Source organism: Aquarana catesbeiana, linkage group LG03 (genome assembly GCF_042186555.1).
Source record: "Aquarana catesbeiana isolate 2022-GZ linkage group LG03, ASM4218655v1, whole genome shotgun sequence".
Classification (NCBI taxonomy): domain Eukaryota; kingdom Metazoa; phylum Chordata; class Amphibia; order Anura; family Ranidae; genus Aquarana; species Aquarana catesbeiana.
The window spans coordinates 729307353-729325367 of NC_133326.1; the positions used below are offsets into that span (position 1 = coordinate 729307353).

General features: G+C 42.9%; 1 protein-coding gene across 1 annotated transcript in view; it reads left to right on the plus strand.

The window, feature by feature from the left end:
* Positions 1-15704, plus strand: part of LOC141133792 (C-reactive protein-like) — a 29956-nt gene extending 14252 nt beyond the window's left edge. The window contains exons 2-3 of the mRNA XM_073623348.1: positions 1622-1683; positions 12585-15704. Coding sequence (XP_073479449.1) covers positions 1626-1683; positions 12585-13183 — 657 coding nt within the window. The 5' untranslated portion in view covers positions 1622-1625 and the 3' untranslated portion in view covers positions 13184-15704. The remainder of the gene's footprint in view (positions 1-1621; positions 1684-12584) is intronic.
* The last annotated feature ends 2311 nt before the right edge of the window (positions 15705-18015 follow it).

Below are 18015 nucleotides of genomic sequence, written 5' to 3' on the forward strand. Positions count from 1 at the left end.
AACTGAGCCGGTGGACAGCCTGGTCTGCCCACTCTCTCACCAGCGGAGCCACCCACCTGCCCACTCACTCACCCAAATTCTCGGGAGGGGCAATCGCCCTGTTGCCCCCCCTGTGTCCGCCTCTAGAAGACATACTGCATGGGGAGACACTGGAATCTAGGGTTGCCACTTTTTCTTCAAGCCAAACCCAAACACTTTAGCGGTGCACAGTATTTTTTTAGTATACACTATAGGATTGTAATAGACCTAGGACACCTTTGGGCACTCCAAAGAGAATAGTAATGCGGCGTACATAGTGCCCCCTCACCCTCCCTTCAAGCCCTGTTCTGAGCCACGTTCCTGTCTGAATAATGTGTCCAGGTTTCAGGTGGACTGAAACCCAGACACATGATTCAAAACCCAGACTGCCCGGCTGAATCCTGAACAGGTGGCAACCCAACTGGGATCCCCACTTCCCACCCATAGACCGTCATATGACGTCCTGGACTTTGAGTGGAGATATTGGGATGATGGGTGCAGCTGCAGGCATCATTCAGATATCTTTCTTTTCTGCTGGCGAATCCCTGCACCGTAAACACATTCATAGTGGCTGTTCAGCTGCTTGATTGTTTTTACAGGCAACGAGAGGGGATGTACCCCTCCTCCTGCCACCCTCTGGTGCTTCTACCAGCTTGCCAGTGTGATCGGTGAGCCGGAGCATGAATCTGCTAGCGGCAGAAGTTTACTATAGAGCTGACCGCGGACCAATCATCTCTATGACCTTTGGAGGCCGGGTGCAACGTTATGATGTCCTGTCCAGCATCAGCAGATGTAAACGCTGCTGTGTTTTTAGCTGGAAAGGTCTCAGGCTTTCCAGCATAGAGGAGAAATGTGGGGACTTATGACCTCAGATCTCTCCATAAAGAGGACCTGTCATGCCCTATTCCTATTACAAAGGATGTTTACATTCCTTGTAATAAGGAATAAAAGTGTTAAAAAATTAAGGGAAAGTGTAAAAATAAAAAAATAAAAATAAAACAAACAATATATTTTTTTTAAAACGCCCCATCCCTGCATGCTTGCACGCAGAAGCGAACACATACGTGCGTCGCACCCACATATGTAAACAGCGTTCAAGCCACACATGTGAGGTATCGCCATGAATGTTAGTGAGAGCAATACTTCCAGCACAAGACCTCCTGTGTAGCTCTAAACTGGTAACCTGTAAACATTTTTAATGCGTAGCCTATGGAGAGTCAAAGTTTTGCGCCATACTACAAGTGTGCGTAATTTTAAAGCATGACATGTTGGGCATTTATTTACTCGGCGTAACATCATCCTTCACATTATACAAACAAAATAGGGCTAACTTTAGTGTTTTGTTTTTTAATTCACTTTTTCCTCCCAAAAAATTGCGCTTGAAAAGTTGCTGCGCAAATACCGTGTGACATAAAAAGTTGTAACAACCATCATTTTTTATTAAAAAAAAAAGATATATAATGTTTGGGGCTTCTGAGTAATTTTCTTGCAAAAAAAATGACGATTTTTACATGTAGGAGCAAAGTCAGAAGTCAAAATTGGCTTGGGACGGAGGTGGTTAAGTAAGACATTCATTTTTTTTAATCATTTTATATGTTCTCAGGGAGATGGAGCTGAGTGTTCTGGTGTTGCTGTTGGTGGTCCCCGTGTCTCTTGCACAGGAAGGTAGGTGATAAATCCTGCTCACACTTACTGCTAGTGGAAATCAGCGATGTATAATATTCAGATTCTTCTCCACTTTTCTATTTCTCCTTTATTTAAAGAGGTTCCACAAGATAGATCTGAGCTCTTTCCATTGGATGCTCTGCTAACTGAATGACCGCCCTTAGATCACTGAATTCCATAGGAGAGTTGGGGGGCTGGGTGAGGTCTAAGCCATGACCTTTAGCCCTACAGAGAAAGATGGCTTGTTAGGGGTGGAGGCAGGGCTGGTGCAAGGATTTTTGACACCCTAGGCGAAACTTCATTTTGCCCTCCCTCGGCCCCACCCCTGACTCCACCCCCTTTGCCCTGCCCATCTATACCCCACCTTTTTAATAAAGCGCCCATCAAATGCAGCCTCATCAGCGCCCATCAAATGCAGCCTCACCAGCACCCATCAAATGCAGCCTCACCAGCACCCATCAGATGCACCCTCACCAGCGTCCATCAAATGCAGCCTCATCAGCATCCATCAAATGCAGCCTCCCCAGCACCCATCAAATGCATCTTCACCAGCACTCATCAAATGCAGCCTCACCAGCGCCCATAAAATACAGCTTCACCAGCACCCATCAAATGCAGCCTCACCAGTGCCCATCAAATGCAGCTTCATCAGCGCCCATCAAATGCAGCCTACCAGTGCCCATAAATTAATGTTTGCTTGCTTCCATTCATTCGAGAGTCAGGACACAGACACAGTCCTCTGCCTCTGCCTGCTGATGCTGAGACTTAGTTACTTGTTGCAGAGAGAAAAGAGTAGGAACACCAGTGGCCAGGCGCCCTAGGCAGCAGTGCACCATAGGTGGCTGCCTAGTTTGCCTATTGGTAGCATTGAATTGCTACATTGAATTGCCTTAATACATTCAACTGATTTACTGTTAAGCTGCTTGTGGCCTTATTCTCATGCGTTCTTAGAGTGGTAGCCTGCTAACACTTAAATCCACAGGTGCCAATGGTCTTCAGTATACGACCAAGTGTGTCAGTGGGGACTGTGCAGTTTAGAGAGTCATGGCAGAACGGAAGATCCACCATTACCAGTGACTTCTTTGGGGGCAACCCTACATAAACAAAGAATTTTTTGTCATGCTTATTCTGCTCCAGCTTGGCTCAATGTACAGTGCCTTGAAAAAGTATTCAGACCCCTTGAAATTTTCCACATTTTGTCATGTTACAACCAAAAATGTAAATGTATTTGTTGGAATTTTATGTGATAGACCAACACAAAGTGACACATAATTGTGAAGTCTAAGGAAAATGATAAATGGTTTTCAATTTTTTTTTACAAATAAATATGTGAAAAGTGTGGGGGGGATGCATTTCTATTCAGCCCCTTTAGTCTGATACCCTTAACTAAAATCTAGTGGAACCGATTGCCTTCATAAGTCACCTAATTAGTAAATAGTGTCCACCTGTGTGTAATTTAATCTCAGTATAAATGCAGATGTTCTGTGAAGCCCTCAGAGGTTTGTTAGAGAATGTTGGTGAACAAACAGCATCATGAAGGCCAAGGAACACACCAGACAGGTCAGGGATAAAGTTGTGGACAAGGATAAAGCAGGGTTAGTTTATAAAAAAATATATATCCCAAGCTTTGAACATCTCATGGAGCACTGTTCAATCCATCATCTGAAAATGGAAAGAGTATGGCACAACCGCAAACCTACCAAGACATGGCTGTCCACCTAAACTGACAGGCAAGGAGAGCTTTCATCAGAAAAGCAGCCAAGATGACCATGGTAACTCTGAAGGAGCTTCAGAGATCCACAGCTCAGGTGGGAGAATCTGTCCACAGGACAACTATTAGTCGTGCTCTCCACAAATCTGGCCTTTATGGAAGAGTGGCAAGAAGAAAGACATTGGTGAAAGAAAGCCATGAGAAGTCCCGTTTGCAGTTTTGTGAGAAGCCATGTGGGGGACACAGCAAACATGTGGAAGAAGGTGCCCTGGTCAGATGAGACCAAAATTTTACTTTTTGGCCTAAAACAAAACGCTATGTGTGGGGGAAAACTAACACTGCACATCACCCTGAACACACCACAGTGAAACATGGTGGTGGCAGCATCATGTTGTGGGGCTGCTTTTCTTCAGCAGGGACAGGGAAGCTGGTCAGAGTTGATGGGAAGGTGGATGGAGCCAAATACAGAACAATCTTAGAAGAAAACCTGTTAGAGTCTGCAAAAGACTTGAGACTGGGGCGGAGGTTCACCTTCCAGCAGGACAACGAACCTAAACATACAGCCAGAGCTACAATGGAATGGTTTAGATCAAAAGGTTTGTACACCTACACCGTAGTGCAGGATTGGAGCAGCCCCCTTGCACTTTTTAGGCAGAAATGGTCATAAAGATTATTTTATAGTAAAAGGCAATATAATGGCACTTTTATTAATACAAAACATAAAAACTTGTTTATATATAGACATAGCCAACAAGTCAAATGATGGTTTAGATCAAAGCATATTCATGTGTTAGAATGGCCCAGTCAAAGTCCAGACCTAAATCCCATTGAGAATGTGTGGCAAGACTTGAAAATTGCTGTTCACAGACGCTCTCCATCCAATCTGACAGAGCTTGAGATATTTTGCAAAGAAAAATGGGCAAAAAATGTCCCTCTCTAGATGTGCAAAGCTGGTAGAGACATTCCCAAAATGACTTGCAGCTGTAATTGCAGAGAAAGGAGATTCTACAAAGTATTGACTCGGGGGGGGCGCTATACAAATGTACCCCACACTTTTCACATATTTATTTGTAAAAAAAAATTGAAAACCATTTATCATTTTCCTTCCACTTCTCAATTATGTGTGTTGGTCTATCACATAAAATCCCAATAAAATACATTTACGTTTGTGGTTGTAACATCTTCTGGGTGCTCCTCCAGCAGCTTCTTCTCTGCACACTGACCATGGGGTCACTTGCTCAGCATCGTTTCCATTCATAGAAAACCTTGAGAATAAGGCATTCTGTTATTGAGTGAGGTGGAGAACATGATCCCACTGCCCCTCTTCTCAACTTCGTCTAATCAAAGAACAGCTTGTGTTCACTGAGAAAAAATACATGGTGTGATATGAATGACAGAGGTTCTGAGTAATTCCCTTCTGTGGTCAGTTTTCAGAGGGGAAGCCACTCACACAAAACTCGGAAGATCGCTGCTATCACTGTATATAGTGCTGGCTACTACAGTGATTTCCAGTATCCTCAGCAGCTCTCCAGGGATCAGATATGGATACTTATATTGAACTAGACAGGACTTATGTAAGAATGCAAAAAATATAATTTCTGGAGTTCAGATTGAATGTTATATGGTAACTTGCAACCATTAATATCATAATGTCGAAGGAGAAAGGGCAACGAAAGTGGGACTTTAATTGAAGCACCGGGTAGCAAAGGATAAATAGGTTGAACAAAAGGAATTTTATTGATGTGGTAATGTAAACATACATAAATGGTTGATATCAGGTACATAATAACACAGTAATAACAATAGCCATAATAACAAAAAACGTAACCGCTAGAGTAAGAAGTCAAAGGATGGATATGATAAAAAGCAGTAAACAATTTAAATGGCAATGATGTCTCAATGGAGACCATAACAAAATTCCGTGGTTCAACCCAATCCAGATTAGATGAAATTGTCAATATGAGGTAAAGCCTGCAGGACCTGTGGCCTCACTAGACCTGACGAGGCAGACATTGTATAATAACTTTAAAAAAGGGTGTAGATAGGTAAAGACACGGCATTATAAATCTCTACGCGTTTCGTGGCTGATACGCCACTCATCAGGAGCATGCATGTGGTAAGCTAAAATAAAAGAATACATATAAGATGATAAATAGTAATTGTAGACCTAAGAAGCGGTTAGGTGACAACCCCAATGGCACCAAGGTGCATACTTACTAACTAGAGTTCAATGGCTGGTGATGCGGCGGTGAGGCGCCAAAGGTATCCGGAGTTAAATCCAACCGGGGGCCGTGGTGGCCAGTCCAACTGGGGACAACACTCCGTAGGCATCTTGTCCTTGTTGTCCCCTGTTGGACTGGCCACCACGGCCCCCGGTTGGAGGTAACTCCGGATACCTTTGGCGCCTCACCGCCGCATCACCAGCCATTGAACTCTAGTTAGTAAGTATGCACCTTGGTGCCATTGGGGTTGTCACCTAACCCCTGTTTAGGTCTACAATTACTATGTATCATCTTATATATATTCTTATATTTTAGATTACCACGTGTATGCTCCTGATGAGTGGCGTATCAGCCACGAAACGCGTAGAGATTTTTAATGCTGTGTCTTTACCTATCTACACCCTTTTTTAAAGTTATTATACAATGTCTACCTCGTCAGGTCTAGTGAGGCCACAGGTCCTGCAGGCTTTACCTCATATTGACGATTTCATCTAATCTGGATTGGGTTGAACCACGGAATTTTGTTATGGTCTCCATTGAGACATCATTGCCATTTAAATTGTTTACTGCTTTTTATCATGTCCATCCTTTGACTTCTTACTCTAGTGGTTATATTTTTGTTATCATTATGGCTATTGTTATTACTGTGTTATTATGTACCTGATATCAACCATTTATGTATGTTTACATTACCACATCAATAAAATTCCTTTTGTTCAACCTATTTATCCTTTGCTACCCAGTGCTTCAATTAAAGTCACACCTTCCTTGCCCTTTCCCCTTCGACTCAATAGGGATGGAAATACATTGCTCTACTGAGTTATGTTTTAATTGAAGTCCCATAGGGATGGAAATACATACCTTACCAGGTTTTGGCTTCCCAAAAGTCCCTAAATAACCCTTTTCCTCATTTAACATAACTAGGGATGGAAGCACATGGATATGCTCCATTGGCTTATATATATTTTTCATTATTATATTCCCTGCACTCAATTACCTTGTGTTTAGCCTCCCCTGTTCTTCATACAATTTACTTGGTTCAATATTTTTTTATATAATATATTTCCTTGTCCACCTTTATTGCGTATAATATTCCAAGAGTGCTGGTACGTGCTGCAGTGTTGTTGTTAGGGTGGCTATTCATCCTCCGGGGGCCGCGACGCGCACTGTGGGCCTCTGCCCATCCCCCGCCCTCACTCGGCCTGGGGGGGCGGATGCACCAACACTGCGCGTCAACGTCACGGGTTCCATGCAGCACATGCGATGCCCCTGGCGTGCTGTGTGCGTGTGATAGGTTTCCATGCTCGTGGGCTACGGAGGACTATATAGGTGCCACTTGGCCGGAGGATGTTCTTCCGGCTAGCGGCGCCCTTCCCTCCTCCGCATTACGCCGCACGCCGTGACGATGGGGGGCGGCACCACGGTGACACATATACGGGCGTCTCTGCGGGCGGCTTCGGCACTCGAGGTTTCCTGCACACCTCACCTCACACAGTCATTTATCTTTGCTTTTCCAGTTGGCTCCTTGCCCACCCAGGTAATTTTGTCATTTTGCACTTGTTCTTTCTCCTTGGTGTTCCTGGTGTTCACTCCCACTACTTGTCACCCTCTGGTCTTCATTAGCTCAATTACCTGGCAGCCATTTGACTGCCAGCCTTCCACTCACCATCACCCTCCTCACCAGTATGGGTCCCTCTGATTTACCCTCCTACACTTTCCACTTTTTAATCACCCACCATCACCCTCCTTACCAGCACGGGTTTCTTTGCCCCACCTTCTCATAATTTCATTTTCAGCCACTCATGGCAGCCCCACAACTTTGTCTTTATCTAACTTTCCAAAGCAGTGATTCCCGTGGTCCATTGTCCACTCCGTAGGCATCTTGTCCTTGTTGTCCCCAGTTGGGCTGCCCGCCACGGCCCCCGGTTGGAGGTAACTCCGGATACCTTTGGCGCCTCACCGCCGCATCACCAGCCATTGAACTCTAGTTAGTAAGTATGCACCTTGGTGCCATTGGGGTTGTCACCTAACCCCTGCTTAGGTCTACAATTACTATTTATCATCCTATATATATTCTTTTATTTTAGATTACCACGTGCATGCTCCTGATGAGTGGCGTATCAGCCACGAAACGCATAGAGATTTTTAATGCCGTGTCTTTACCTATCTACACCCTTTTTTAAGTTATTATACAATGTCTACCTCATCAGGTCTAGTGAGGCCACAGGTCCTGCAGGCTTTACCTCATATTGACGATCTCATCTAATCTGGATTGGGTTGAACCACAGAAATTTGTTATGGTCTCCATATGACATCATTGCCATTTAAATTGTTTACTGCTTTTTATCATGTCTATCCTTTGACTTCTTATGCCCTGTACACACGGTCGGACATTGATCGAACATTCCGACAACAAAATCCATGGATTTTTTCCGACGGATGTTGGCTCAAACTTGACTTGCATACACACGGTCACACAAAGTTGTCAGAAAATCCGATCGTTCAGAATGCGGTGACGTAGCACACGTATGTCGAGACTATAAACGGGGCAGAAGCTTAAAAACTTTTGTCTCTTAATTTGTTCTGAGCATGCGTGGCACTTTGTCCGTCGGATTTTGTTTTCGGAAAATTTTATAGCATGCTCTCAAACTTTGTGTGTCGGAAATTCCAAAGGAAAAAGTCTGATGGAGGCCACACACGGTCGGAATTTCCGACAACAAGCTCCGATCGCACATATTCCGTCGGAAAGTCCGACCGTGTGTACGGGGCATAACTCTAGCGGTTACATTTTTTGTTATCATTATGGCTATTGTTATTACTGTGTTATTATGTACCTGATATCAACCATTTATGTATGTTTACATTACCACATCAATAAAATTCCTTTTGTTCAACCTATTTATCCTTTGCTACCCGGTGCTTCAATTAAAGTGCCCCCTACCTTGCCCTTTCTCCTTCGACTCAATAGGGATGGAAATACATGGCTCTACCAAGTTATGTTTTCATTTAAAGTCCCATAGGGATGGAAATACATACCTTATCAGGTTTTAGCTTCCCAAAAGTCCCTAAATAACCCTTTTCCTTATTTAATATCATAATGTCACGTACCTGGTTGGAGGCCGAAGTGCTGAGGGAGCTTCCCTTGTGGCTGAGTACAGGGCACCCCTGAAGGTGGTAACAGGGAGTGCTATGCCTAAAGAAGTTGGGGTTTCCAGCTGCAACAGACTGAGTGATGTGGTGATGTCTGCTGGCCTAAGCCAAGAATGGAGACAAGACAGGTCAAAGGCAAGCTGGGACGGTAACATGAAATTAAATAGTATCAAAAACAGGAACATAGGAACACATGGGGGGATCTGAAGATCATCCAGCAACTGCTCATGCTGCTGGCTTTAAATAGGCCACTGGGCACCAGAATCTGCCGCGTATTGCTTGTGTACTGGCACATGGATCCTCACGGCTCTTCATGCCCGTCCGCACATGCACATTTGCATTGGCCAATTTCTATGTGTCAATCTTCAGTTCGGCTGGGCATTAGTGGATGTGCCAGTCCTTCTATGAACGGTTCTCTGACACATAACTAGTGATATATTGATGAATGTGGCAGCCAGTTTATATAGCTCATAGTGTTAGGGCTCCTATACTTCTACAACTGAGGCCACAACATTACCGTATTTATCGGCATATAACACACACTTTTTTCCCCTTAAAATCAGGGGAAAATTGTGGGTGCGTGTTATACGCCGATCCCCCTCCGATTGTGAGCCTTTTGGCGGCTCTCGGCGGCTTTTGGCCGCTCTCGGCAGCTTTCGGCCATTCTCGGCGGCTCTCGGCCGCTTTTGGCCATTCTCGCCGGCTCTCGGCCGCTTTCGGCCATTCTCGGCGGCTTTCGGCCACTTTCGCCCATTCTCGGCGGCTCTCGCAGTCCCGCGTGAGCCGGCGAAAGCCGAAAGCGGCCAAGGGCCGCCGAGAATGGCCGAAAGCGGCCGAGAGCCGCCGAGAATGGCCGGAAGCGGCCGAGAGCTGCCGAGGATGGCTGGGAGCACCCGAGAATGGCGCCGCCATTTTTAAAAGCGATTGCAAACGACACAGGGCAAGGCAGATGGACACGACAAGGCTGCAATGAGGGACAGGGCTGCAATCAGTTACAAGGTACAGATGGACACTGACATGGCTGCAATGGGGATAAGGCTGCAATGGGGGACAAGGCTGCATGGGGGACAATGCTACAGATGGACACTGACAAGGCTGCAATGGGGACAAGGCTGCAATGGGGGACAAGGCTGCAATTAGGGACAATGCTACAGATGGACACTGATGAGGCTGCAGATGGACACTGACAAGGCTGCATTGATGGGCATTTAAATGTAAGTTTTTTTCTTAAACTTCCCTCCTAAAAGTTTTTTCCTTAAAAATCCCTCCTAAACTTGGGGTGCGTGTTAAACGCCAGCGCGTGTTATACGCCGATAAATACGGTAATTTAAATTTTGGACGAACATTTGGAGATTAAAGTACAACCCTTTATTGGGTAATTAAGATGGAAAATGTAAAAATAAAATTTAAATGGTACTCTCAAGGTATATGAGTGTATTCAATTATTTTGTATTTTAAAGTCTAGCATCTATAAATGAAATCTGAGTTTATTGTTTAGAATCCAAATCTTTGAGAAGTATCAGTAATGAGTTTTGTTTGTTTGTAAAATGTTCATCTTCTCTAGAGAAACCAACACAGCTCATGTCATTCTAAGATCTACAATTACAAGGCCATTAAAGAAAGTCAGCGTCTGTCTACGTTCTTATACCGACCTTTCCCGCCCCTATACTGCATTCTCTCTTGCTACTCCTGGGAAGGACATTGCCTTTCTCATCTATTTACAGGCTCCAAACACTTGTTCTGTACATATCAACCAGGAAGTCCCTAATTTTAAGACAGACTCTGAGTCTTTGGACTGGAGGCACATGTGTGTGAACTGGGTCTCCAACACTTGAGTGATCAAACTTTGGGTCAACAGGAAACTCTACCCTGGAGGAGTGTCCATGAAAGGGTCTTCTCAGTGGTGGATCCATACAGGGCGGAGGGCCGCCACCCCCAAATCCATGCGCCCAGACCCTAATCTACATGAAGGGTGCCGGACCCATGGATTTCAATGTTTTTTTTTTTTTAAGCACGTCATTAGAGCCTGAGGCTCTAATTGGCTTCAAAAAAGGGTGGGCTTGGGGCTCAGAGAACTGCATCCCTGAGCCCACCCGGTTGTGTGACAATAGCAAATTTATATTCGCTATTGTTTTCCTGATTCTCCTCCCAGCCAATCAGGAATGGGGACCTGAGACCCAATTGGACATCGAGTCTTAGGACTCACTTTCTATTTGGGTCGGGTCTCAGGACCCACTTTCTATTTGAAGGAGAAGCAACAGCCTGGTGTCATGGCAAGCTGCAGCAGGTGGAGCAGCAGCTTTCAGGAGCCCTACCCCAGACCACCAGCACCACTTCCTAAGGTAAGGACATGGATGGCAACTGACCCATCCGCAAGGGAGGGAGGGCTAGTGCAAGCGAGGGGGCCAGGGGCAGCTTCCAGGAGCCTGCACCTGCTCCAATTCACATCTGTCTCCCGGGGAAGTGCCACTGGGTCTTCTGTCACAGCAGAAACCAGAATTGTTCTGGGGCAGGGCCAAGACTCTTTTGGTGGAAGATATGACTCTAATGCAAGGTACACATGGTCGGACATTGATCGAACATTCCGACAACAAAATCCATGGATTTTTTTCAGACAGATGTTGGCTCAAACTTGTCTTGCATACACACGGTCACACAAAGTTGTCGGAAAATCCGATCGTTCTGAACGCGGTGATGTAAAACACGTACGTCGGAACTATAAACGGGGCAGTAGCCAACAGCTTTTGTCTCTTAATTTGTTCTGAGCACTTTGTCAGTCGGATTTGTCTACACACAATCGGAATTTAAAAGATTGGATTTTGTTGTCGGAAAATTTTATAGCATGCTCCCAAACTTTGTGTGTCGGAAATTCCGATGGAAAAAGTCCGATGGAGCCCACACATGGTCGGAATTTCCGACAACAAGCTCCGATCGCACATATTGCATCGGAAAGTCCGACCGTGTGTACGGGGCATTAGGCTCCATGCACACTGGGCTTAAAAAAAATCTGCTCTCTTGATAGTAAAAAACACTCAACATAGAGCTTTTTTGGACAAAGTTTAGATGAGTTTAGGAGAGTTTTACGTTTTTTTTCTGCAAGTAAGCTCCTATTAGAGACACGAACCAGAAATGTTTTTTTTTCCTGCCTCTAAACGTTGGGCTCAAAATATGCCTGTAATTGTCCTAATGTGCATGGACACAAAGAATAACATTGAGCTGCTTCTAGAGGCAGAACACAAACCTCCTGTAGAAGCAACGTTTTTTAAGCCAGTGTGCATGGAGCCTTAGCAGTCATTGGTTGGTGAAATAAGTGACGTCCGTGGGATTATGTCCTGACAGCAGAAGACATTCAGAAGATTGTCTCTGGTGATCTCCATGGAAATGTCATTAATTGGAAGTGTCTACTCTACCAAGTGAAAGGAGACGTTCTTGTCCAGCCTAACAATTTGTGTTGGTGTGCCATCTTCACTATATAAATGAGCTCCTCCAATGCCTGGTACAGAATAACTCTAAAAAATGATGATTTATTTGTCATGAACAACAAAGAGAGGTGACAATGACAATTATAAGAGAAAAATCACATGACAAGGAATCAACGTTCTCATGTAGTAACTACAACAACTGAAAAAATTGAAAAGAAGATTCTTAGTGATGAATTATTGAGTTCTAAAATAAAACTTCTATCATGAGATATATGAGTGTATCCAATTGTTGTTTAGTTATGATTCTGGTACCTTTAAATAAATTCTGATTACATTATTCAGCATGTAAAGCTTTGATATGTATCCGTAATGATCTTCGTCTGTTTTCTTCCCTAGACATGGAGGGCAAAGTCTTCGTCTTCCCCAAAGAAACTAACACAGCTCATGTCATTCTAAGATCTACATTTAAAAAACCATTGAAGAAAGTCAGCGTCTGTCTACGTTCTTATACCGACCTTTCCCGTCCTTATACTACCTTCTCTCTCGCTACTCCCGGGAAGGACAATGCCTTTCTCTTCTACTTAAAGCCTCCAAACACTTTTTCTATGCATGTCAATCAGGAAGTCACTCATTTTAAAACAGACTCTGAGACTTTGGACTGGAGGCACATCTGTGTAACCTGGGACTCTGACACTGGAGTGATCCAGCTTTGGGTTAATGGAAAGCTCTACCCCAGAAAAGCCTCAATGAAAGGGTCTTCTATCACACCTGAAGCCAGCATTGTTCTGGGACAGGACCAAGACTCTATTGGTGGAGGGTTTGATTCTAAGCAGTCATTGGTTGGTGAAATAAGTTATGTTCACATGTGGGATTATATCCTGACTTCAGAAGATGTACAGAAAGCCCTTTATGGTGACTTAAATGGAAATGTCATTAATTGGAAGTCTCTAGTCTATGAAATTAAAGGGGAAGTTATTATCCAGCCAAGACTGTAATTTCAGTCTATCAGCTTATAATACACACCTTGAGGTTGATATACTAAAGGCAAATAAGCTGTTTACGTTGCAAGAGAATTTTCCTTAGTGTATGTGGTGCATCTCTGTTGACATCTATCATTTGGTTTGGAACACATCTGTGTGGCCTGGAACTCCGACACTGAAGTGGTCCAAATCTGGGTCAATGGAAAACTCATAGGTGAAGCTCTGCTCACTTCCATCATCCAATCATCTGCAAGAAAAACACAGGTGTTTTCCTGGCATGTGATTGAGTATTCTTAGCAAAGTGGATTGTCAACACATTGACTAAGTTAAGTGAAAATTATCTTGCAAACAATACCACCTGTTTGCCTTTAGTAAATCAATTTCACTGTTTTTAAGATGCCCCAACTGCTGGTTTTGAATTTCATTAAAAACAATCATTTATTTTTCATCCAAATCAACAATGAGAATCCTTATTTACTCAACCGTATATCGGGATATATTTTCTTAAGTGTGTTGCACCATCCTTCTAGTAAATACGGAACCACAAATATAAATAACAGGTAGGAATTGTTACCCTTTTGCTGCAAGTAGAAACTTTGTGGGGTTTTCTTTGCCACTTTCTGCCAAATGACATACTGGTACTCCATGGCAGCTTGAGTGGTTATACCGGGGCTATGGCTGTAGTTATGACTTCAGTACCTTTTTTTTTAGAGCTGGCAATGCTCTACAATGTAAAAGCAAGCCTAGTGGCTGATTAGCTGCTGGATCAATTTTACAGGCAGTGGGAGGTGTCATCCCTCCCCTTCCCCCCACCCTCCAGTGCCTCTTCTGGCTCTCCTGTCCCACCCCAGAACCCAGGACCGAAGCCGGCAGTTCTGCTGGCTTACAATAAAGCTGAACATCCCCGATCATCTCTATGGTCTAAGACAGGGGTCTCCAAACTCTCTATACAAAGTTTACTGTCCTTGACGCTTTAGGGGGGCCAGAATAAGACCATCGGGAGTAGAAAATGCCCCAGCATAAGTTGGAATAAACAATGTCCCATCTTTGGTGTCAGTGAGAGGAATTGTGTCCCATCCTTGGTGTCAGTGAGAGGAGTTTTGCCTCATCATTGGTGTCATTGAGAGGAATTATGCCCCATCATTGGGAGGAATTGTGCCTCATCGTTGGTGTCTTTGGGAGGAATTGTTCCCCATTGTTGGTGTCATTGGGATGAACTGTGCCCCATCATTGAAGGAATTGTGCCTAATCTTTGGTGTCTTTGGGAGGAATTGTGCCCCATTGTTGGTGTCAATGGGATGAACTATGCCCCATCTTGGTGTCACTGAGAGGAATGGCCCTCCAGCATTGGTTTTATTGGGCCCTGTTGGTTTAATAAGGAGGAACTGTGCCCCTTTGTTGGTGTCAGTGAACGAAATAGTGCCCCAAGGTCCGGATAAAAGCAAGCAAAGGGCCACACCTGGCCTCCGGGCCGCAGTTTGGAGACCACCATTAGTCTAAGAGACTAATCCATTTTTGGATTGGGAAAGCATCTGTTACAAACTGATCTTGGTTTGATCAGATACTATTTAAGGCAGACGGGAGATCTGGCATCTGTTAGACCCCAGATGTCTCAATATAGAGGACCAGTCATGTTTTATTGCTACAGTGGTATAGAAAAGAATCACCCCCTTTAAAATAATCACATTTTGTCTCTTTGCAGCCTGAAATGAAGACAGGCACAGTTTTCATTTTATCCAGCTGTTTTTACTCAGTGCAACTTGAACGATGTAACACCAACATGTCAGGATTTTTTTTTCCAAAAAATTCAAAAACAGAATCACTGACTTGGAAAGAAGATCACCCCCCTCCTAAAAAATGACTTGTAAACTCAATCAATTGTAGCTCATCGCCTTCTCAATGGCAAACAAAGACATCTGACATTCAGCTGTGGTCATTTTGATTAGCTCAGCATGAAAAAGAGCTGACCACAGTGGCCAGGGAAAGTGACGGACCCAGAAGGGGGGGGATCAGTGAATGAACCTTTGTTGGTCTCCTCCAACCCCCCATACCTGGAGGTACCCACCACCATGCTTGTCCTGGAGAGGATGCATGTGATATGGAGGAGAGGAAAGCGTATCTCCCACTGATGCTCATATATGAAATACATTAGTTGAAGCAAATGGGTTAAAGGTGCCAAATGCCCAACTTTATGTTAAATAATTATCCCAAAATATTTCTAAAAGTTATTATTTATTGATTAGTTTAACATCATAAAACATTGAAAACTTAAAAAGTGTAGTACAGCAAAATCAATAAATACAAAATTTTAAATACAATTTTTTAGAAATATTTTGGGATAATTATTGATTGTGATGATTATTATTGATAATTATTGATTGTGATAAATATTTTGGGATAATTATTGATTGTGATGATTTTTTTTCATTTTAATATTAACAATATTTCTGTCATTTTATAGTCTTGTTTAAAACAATATATAGCATAAATAAATATAAATCATCTGAAATAAAATATACAGAGAAGTTATATGAAAGCTGCATTCTCACTGTGTTTTTTCTTCATTCTAAAACCTGAAGTCTAATTTGTTAGTTAATTTTTCGTTATTCAGAGATTCGGATATGTCCGAATACCCGAATTACAGTATAAACAATGTTTACCAAATGCTCCGAATAACGAAACAAAATTCTAAATGAAATTCGATTTGAATTTTATATCGAATTCCAATCGAATTCAAACTGTAAACATATTTCTGAAATCAAAGACTGTGTGTGTTATTAGAGTACCGTTTGGAAATAATGCTGTTTTTGTTAAACCAAAGGTGATTTAACCGCTTCAGCCCCAAGCATCGTTTTGAGATTTTTTTGCTAGAAAATGACTTAGAACCCCCAAACATTATATATATTTTTTTTCAGACACCCTAGAGAATAATGGTCATTGCATGTCACAATGTATTTGCGCAGCGGTCTTACAAATGCAATTTTTGGGGAAAAAATACCCTTTTTTGAGTTAAAAAATAAGACAACGGTAAAGTTATACCAATTTTTTTCTATATTGTGAAAGATAATGTTACGCCAAGTAAATTGATACCCAACATGTCACGCTTCAAAATTGCGCCCGCTTGTGGAATGGTGACAAACTTTGGCACTTAAAAATCTCCATTGGCGACATTTAAAAATGTCTACATTTTATCAGCTTTGAGTTACAGAGGAGGTCTAGGTCTAGAATTATTGCTCTCCCTCTAACAATCGCAGCGATACCTCACATGTGTGGTTTGAACATCGTTTTCATATGTGGGTGTGACTTACGCATTGCATTCGCTTCTGCGTGCGAGCTCGGCTGGATGAGGCGCTTTAAAATTTTAAAAAAAACGTTTTATTTTATTTTTTTACACTGTCCTTTAAAAAAAATGTGTCACTTTTATTCCTTTTACTAGGAATGTAAACCTCTCTTGTAATAGAAAAAAAACATAACAGGACCTCTTAAATATGAGATCTAAGGTCAAAAAGACCTCACATCTCATATTTACACTAAAATGCAATAAAAAAATAATAATGTCAAAAAAAAGAAAAAATTCCCCATTAAGAGCATTGGACAGAAGTGATGTTTGACGTTGCTACTGCCCTCCAATGCTATGGAGCCGAGTGGGGGCCATCTTCCCCTCACTCGGCATCCAGGCAGTGTGGGGAGCGGACACGATCGCCTCCACAGATACCAACGGCCCTGGTAAGCGGTGGAGACGACCAAAGCATGGCGTGAGGGGAGGCCTCTCTCCCACCACCAATAAAAGTGATCCTGCAGCGAATTCGCCACCAAGACCACTTTTATCTTAAAGAGAAATGCACGCCGTTCCTGAAAATACCAGGGTTATGGCAGCTAGCTGCTGCCATAACAATGGTATTTAGCCCCAAAGTACGGACGTACAGGTACGGCGATTTGCGTGAAGTGGTTAGAGTCATTGTAATCATTTAATGAAGATTTCTCTTTTGTTTGTTCACTTCGAATCGAAAATAAAAATCTAAAATTTTCGATTCAACCGATTCAAAATTTATTGATTCAAACTTATCAAATTGAAATAAAAAAAACCGGTAAGTTCAAAGAAAATTTGAAAAAGACATAAAACAAATTCTGAATATGAATTCCAAATACGAATCCCGAATATGAATTGAACGAATCAACAGAATTGAACAAAACAAAATAATTTAATTTAGGAATCTAAATGAAACAAAGCAAAATAGGAGATCCCTTAACCACTTCTGCACGACTATATACATCCTCACTTTGAGGATGGATATCATTGTTATGGCAGCAGCTAGCTGCCATAACCCTGGTATCGCCGTGTTCGTCTGGCAGTCCGGTTTAAGACAAAAGTGGTCTCTGTGGCGGATTCACCCCAAGATCACTTTTATCGCCCCCCACGTGCGCACGCCACGTTCCAGTGCCCTCCGCCACTTACCAGAGCCGTCGGCAGCAGCGGAGGCAATCAAATCCTTCTTGTGGCTGTGCATGGAGATGAGTGAGGGGAAGATGATCCCCACCCGTCTCCATAACAATGCAGGGCAGAAGCAACGTCAAAACGCCACTTCTGCCCATAGCTCTTAAAGGGCCATTTTTTTTTTCATTTTTTTAATTGCATTTTAGTGTAAATATGAGATGTGAAGTCTTTTTGACCCCAGATCTCATATTTAGGAGGACCTGTCATGCTTTTTTTCTATTACAAGGGATGTTTACATCCCTTGTAATAGGAATAAAAGTGATCCAATTTTTTTTTTAAATAGTGTAAAGAAAAAATAAAAGGTAAAATAAATAAGAAAAAAAAATACAAATTATACGTGTGACCCATCCCG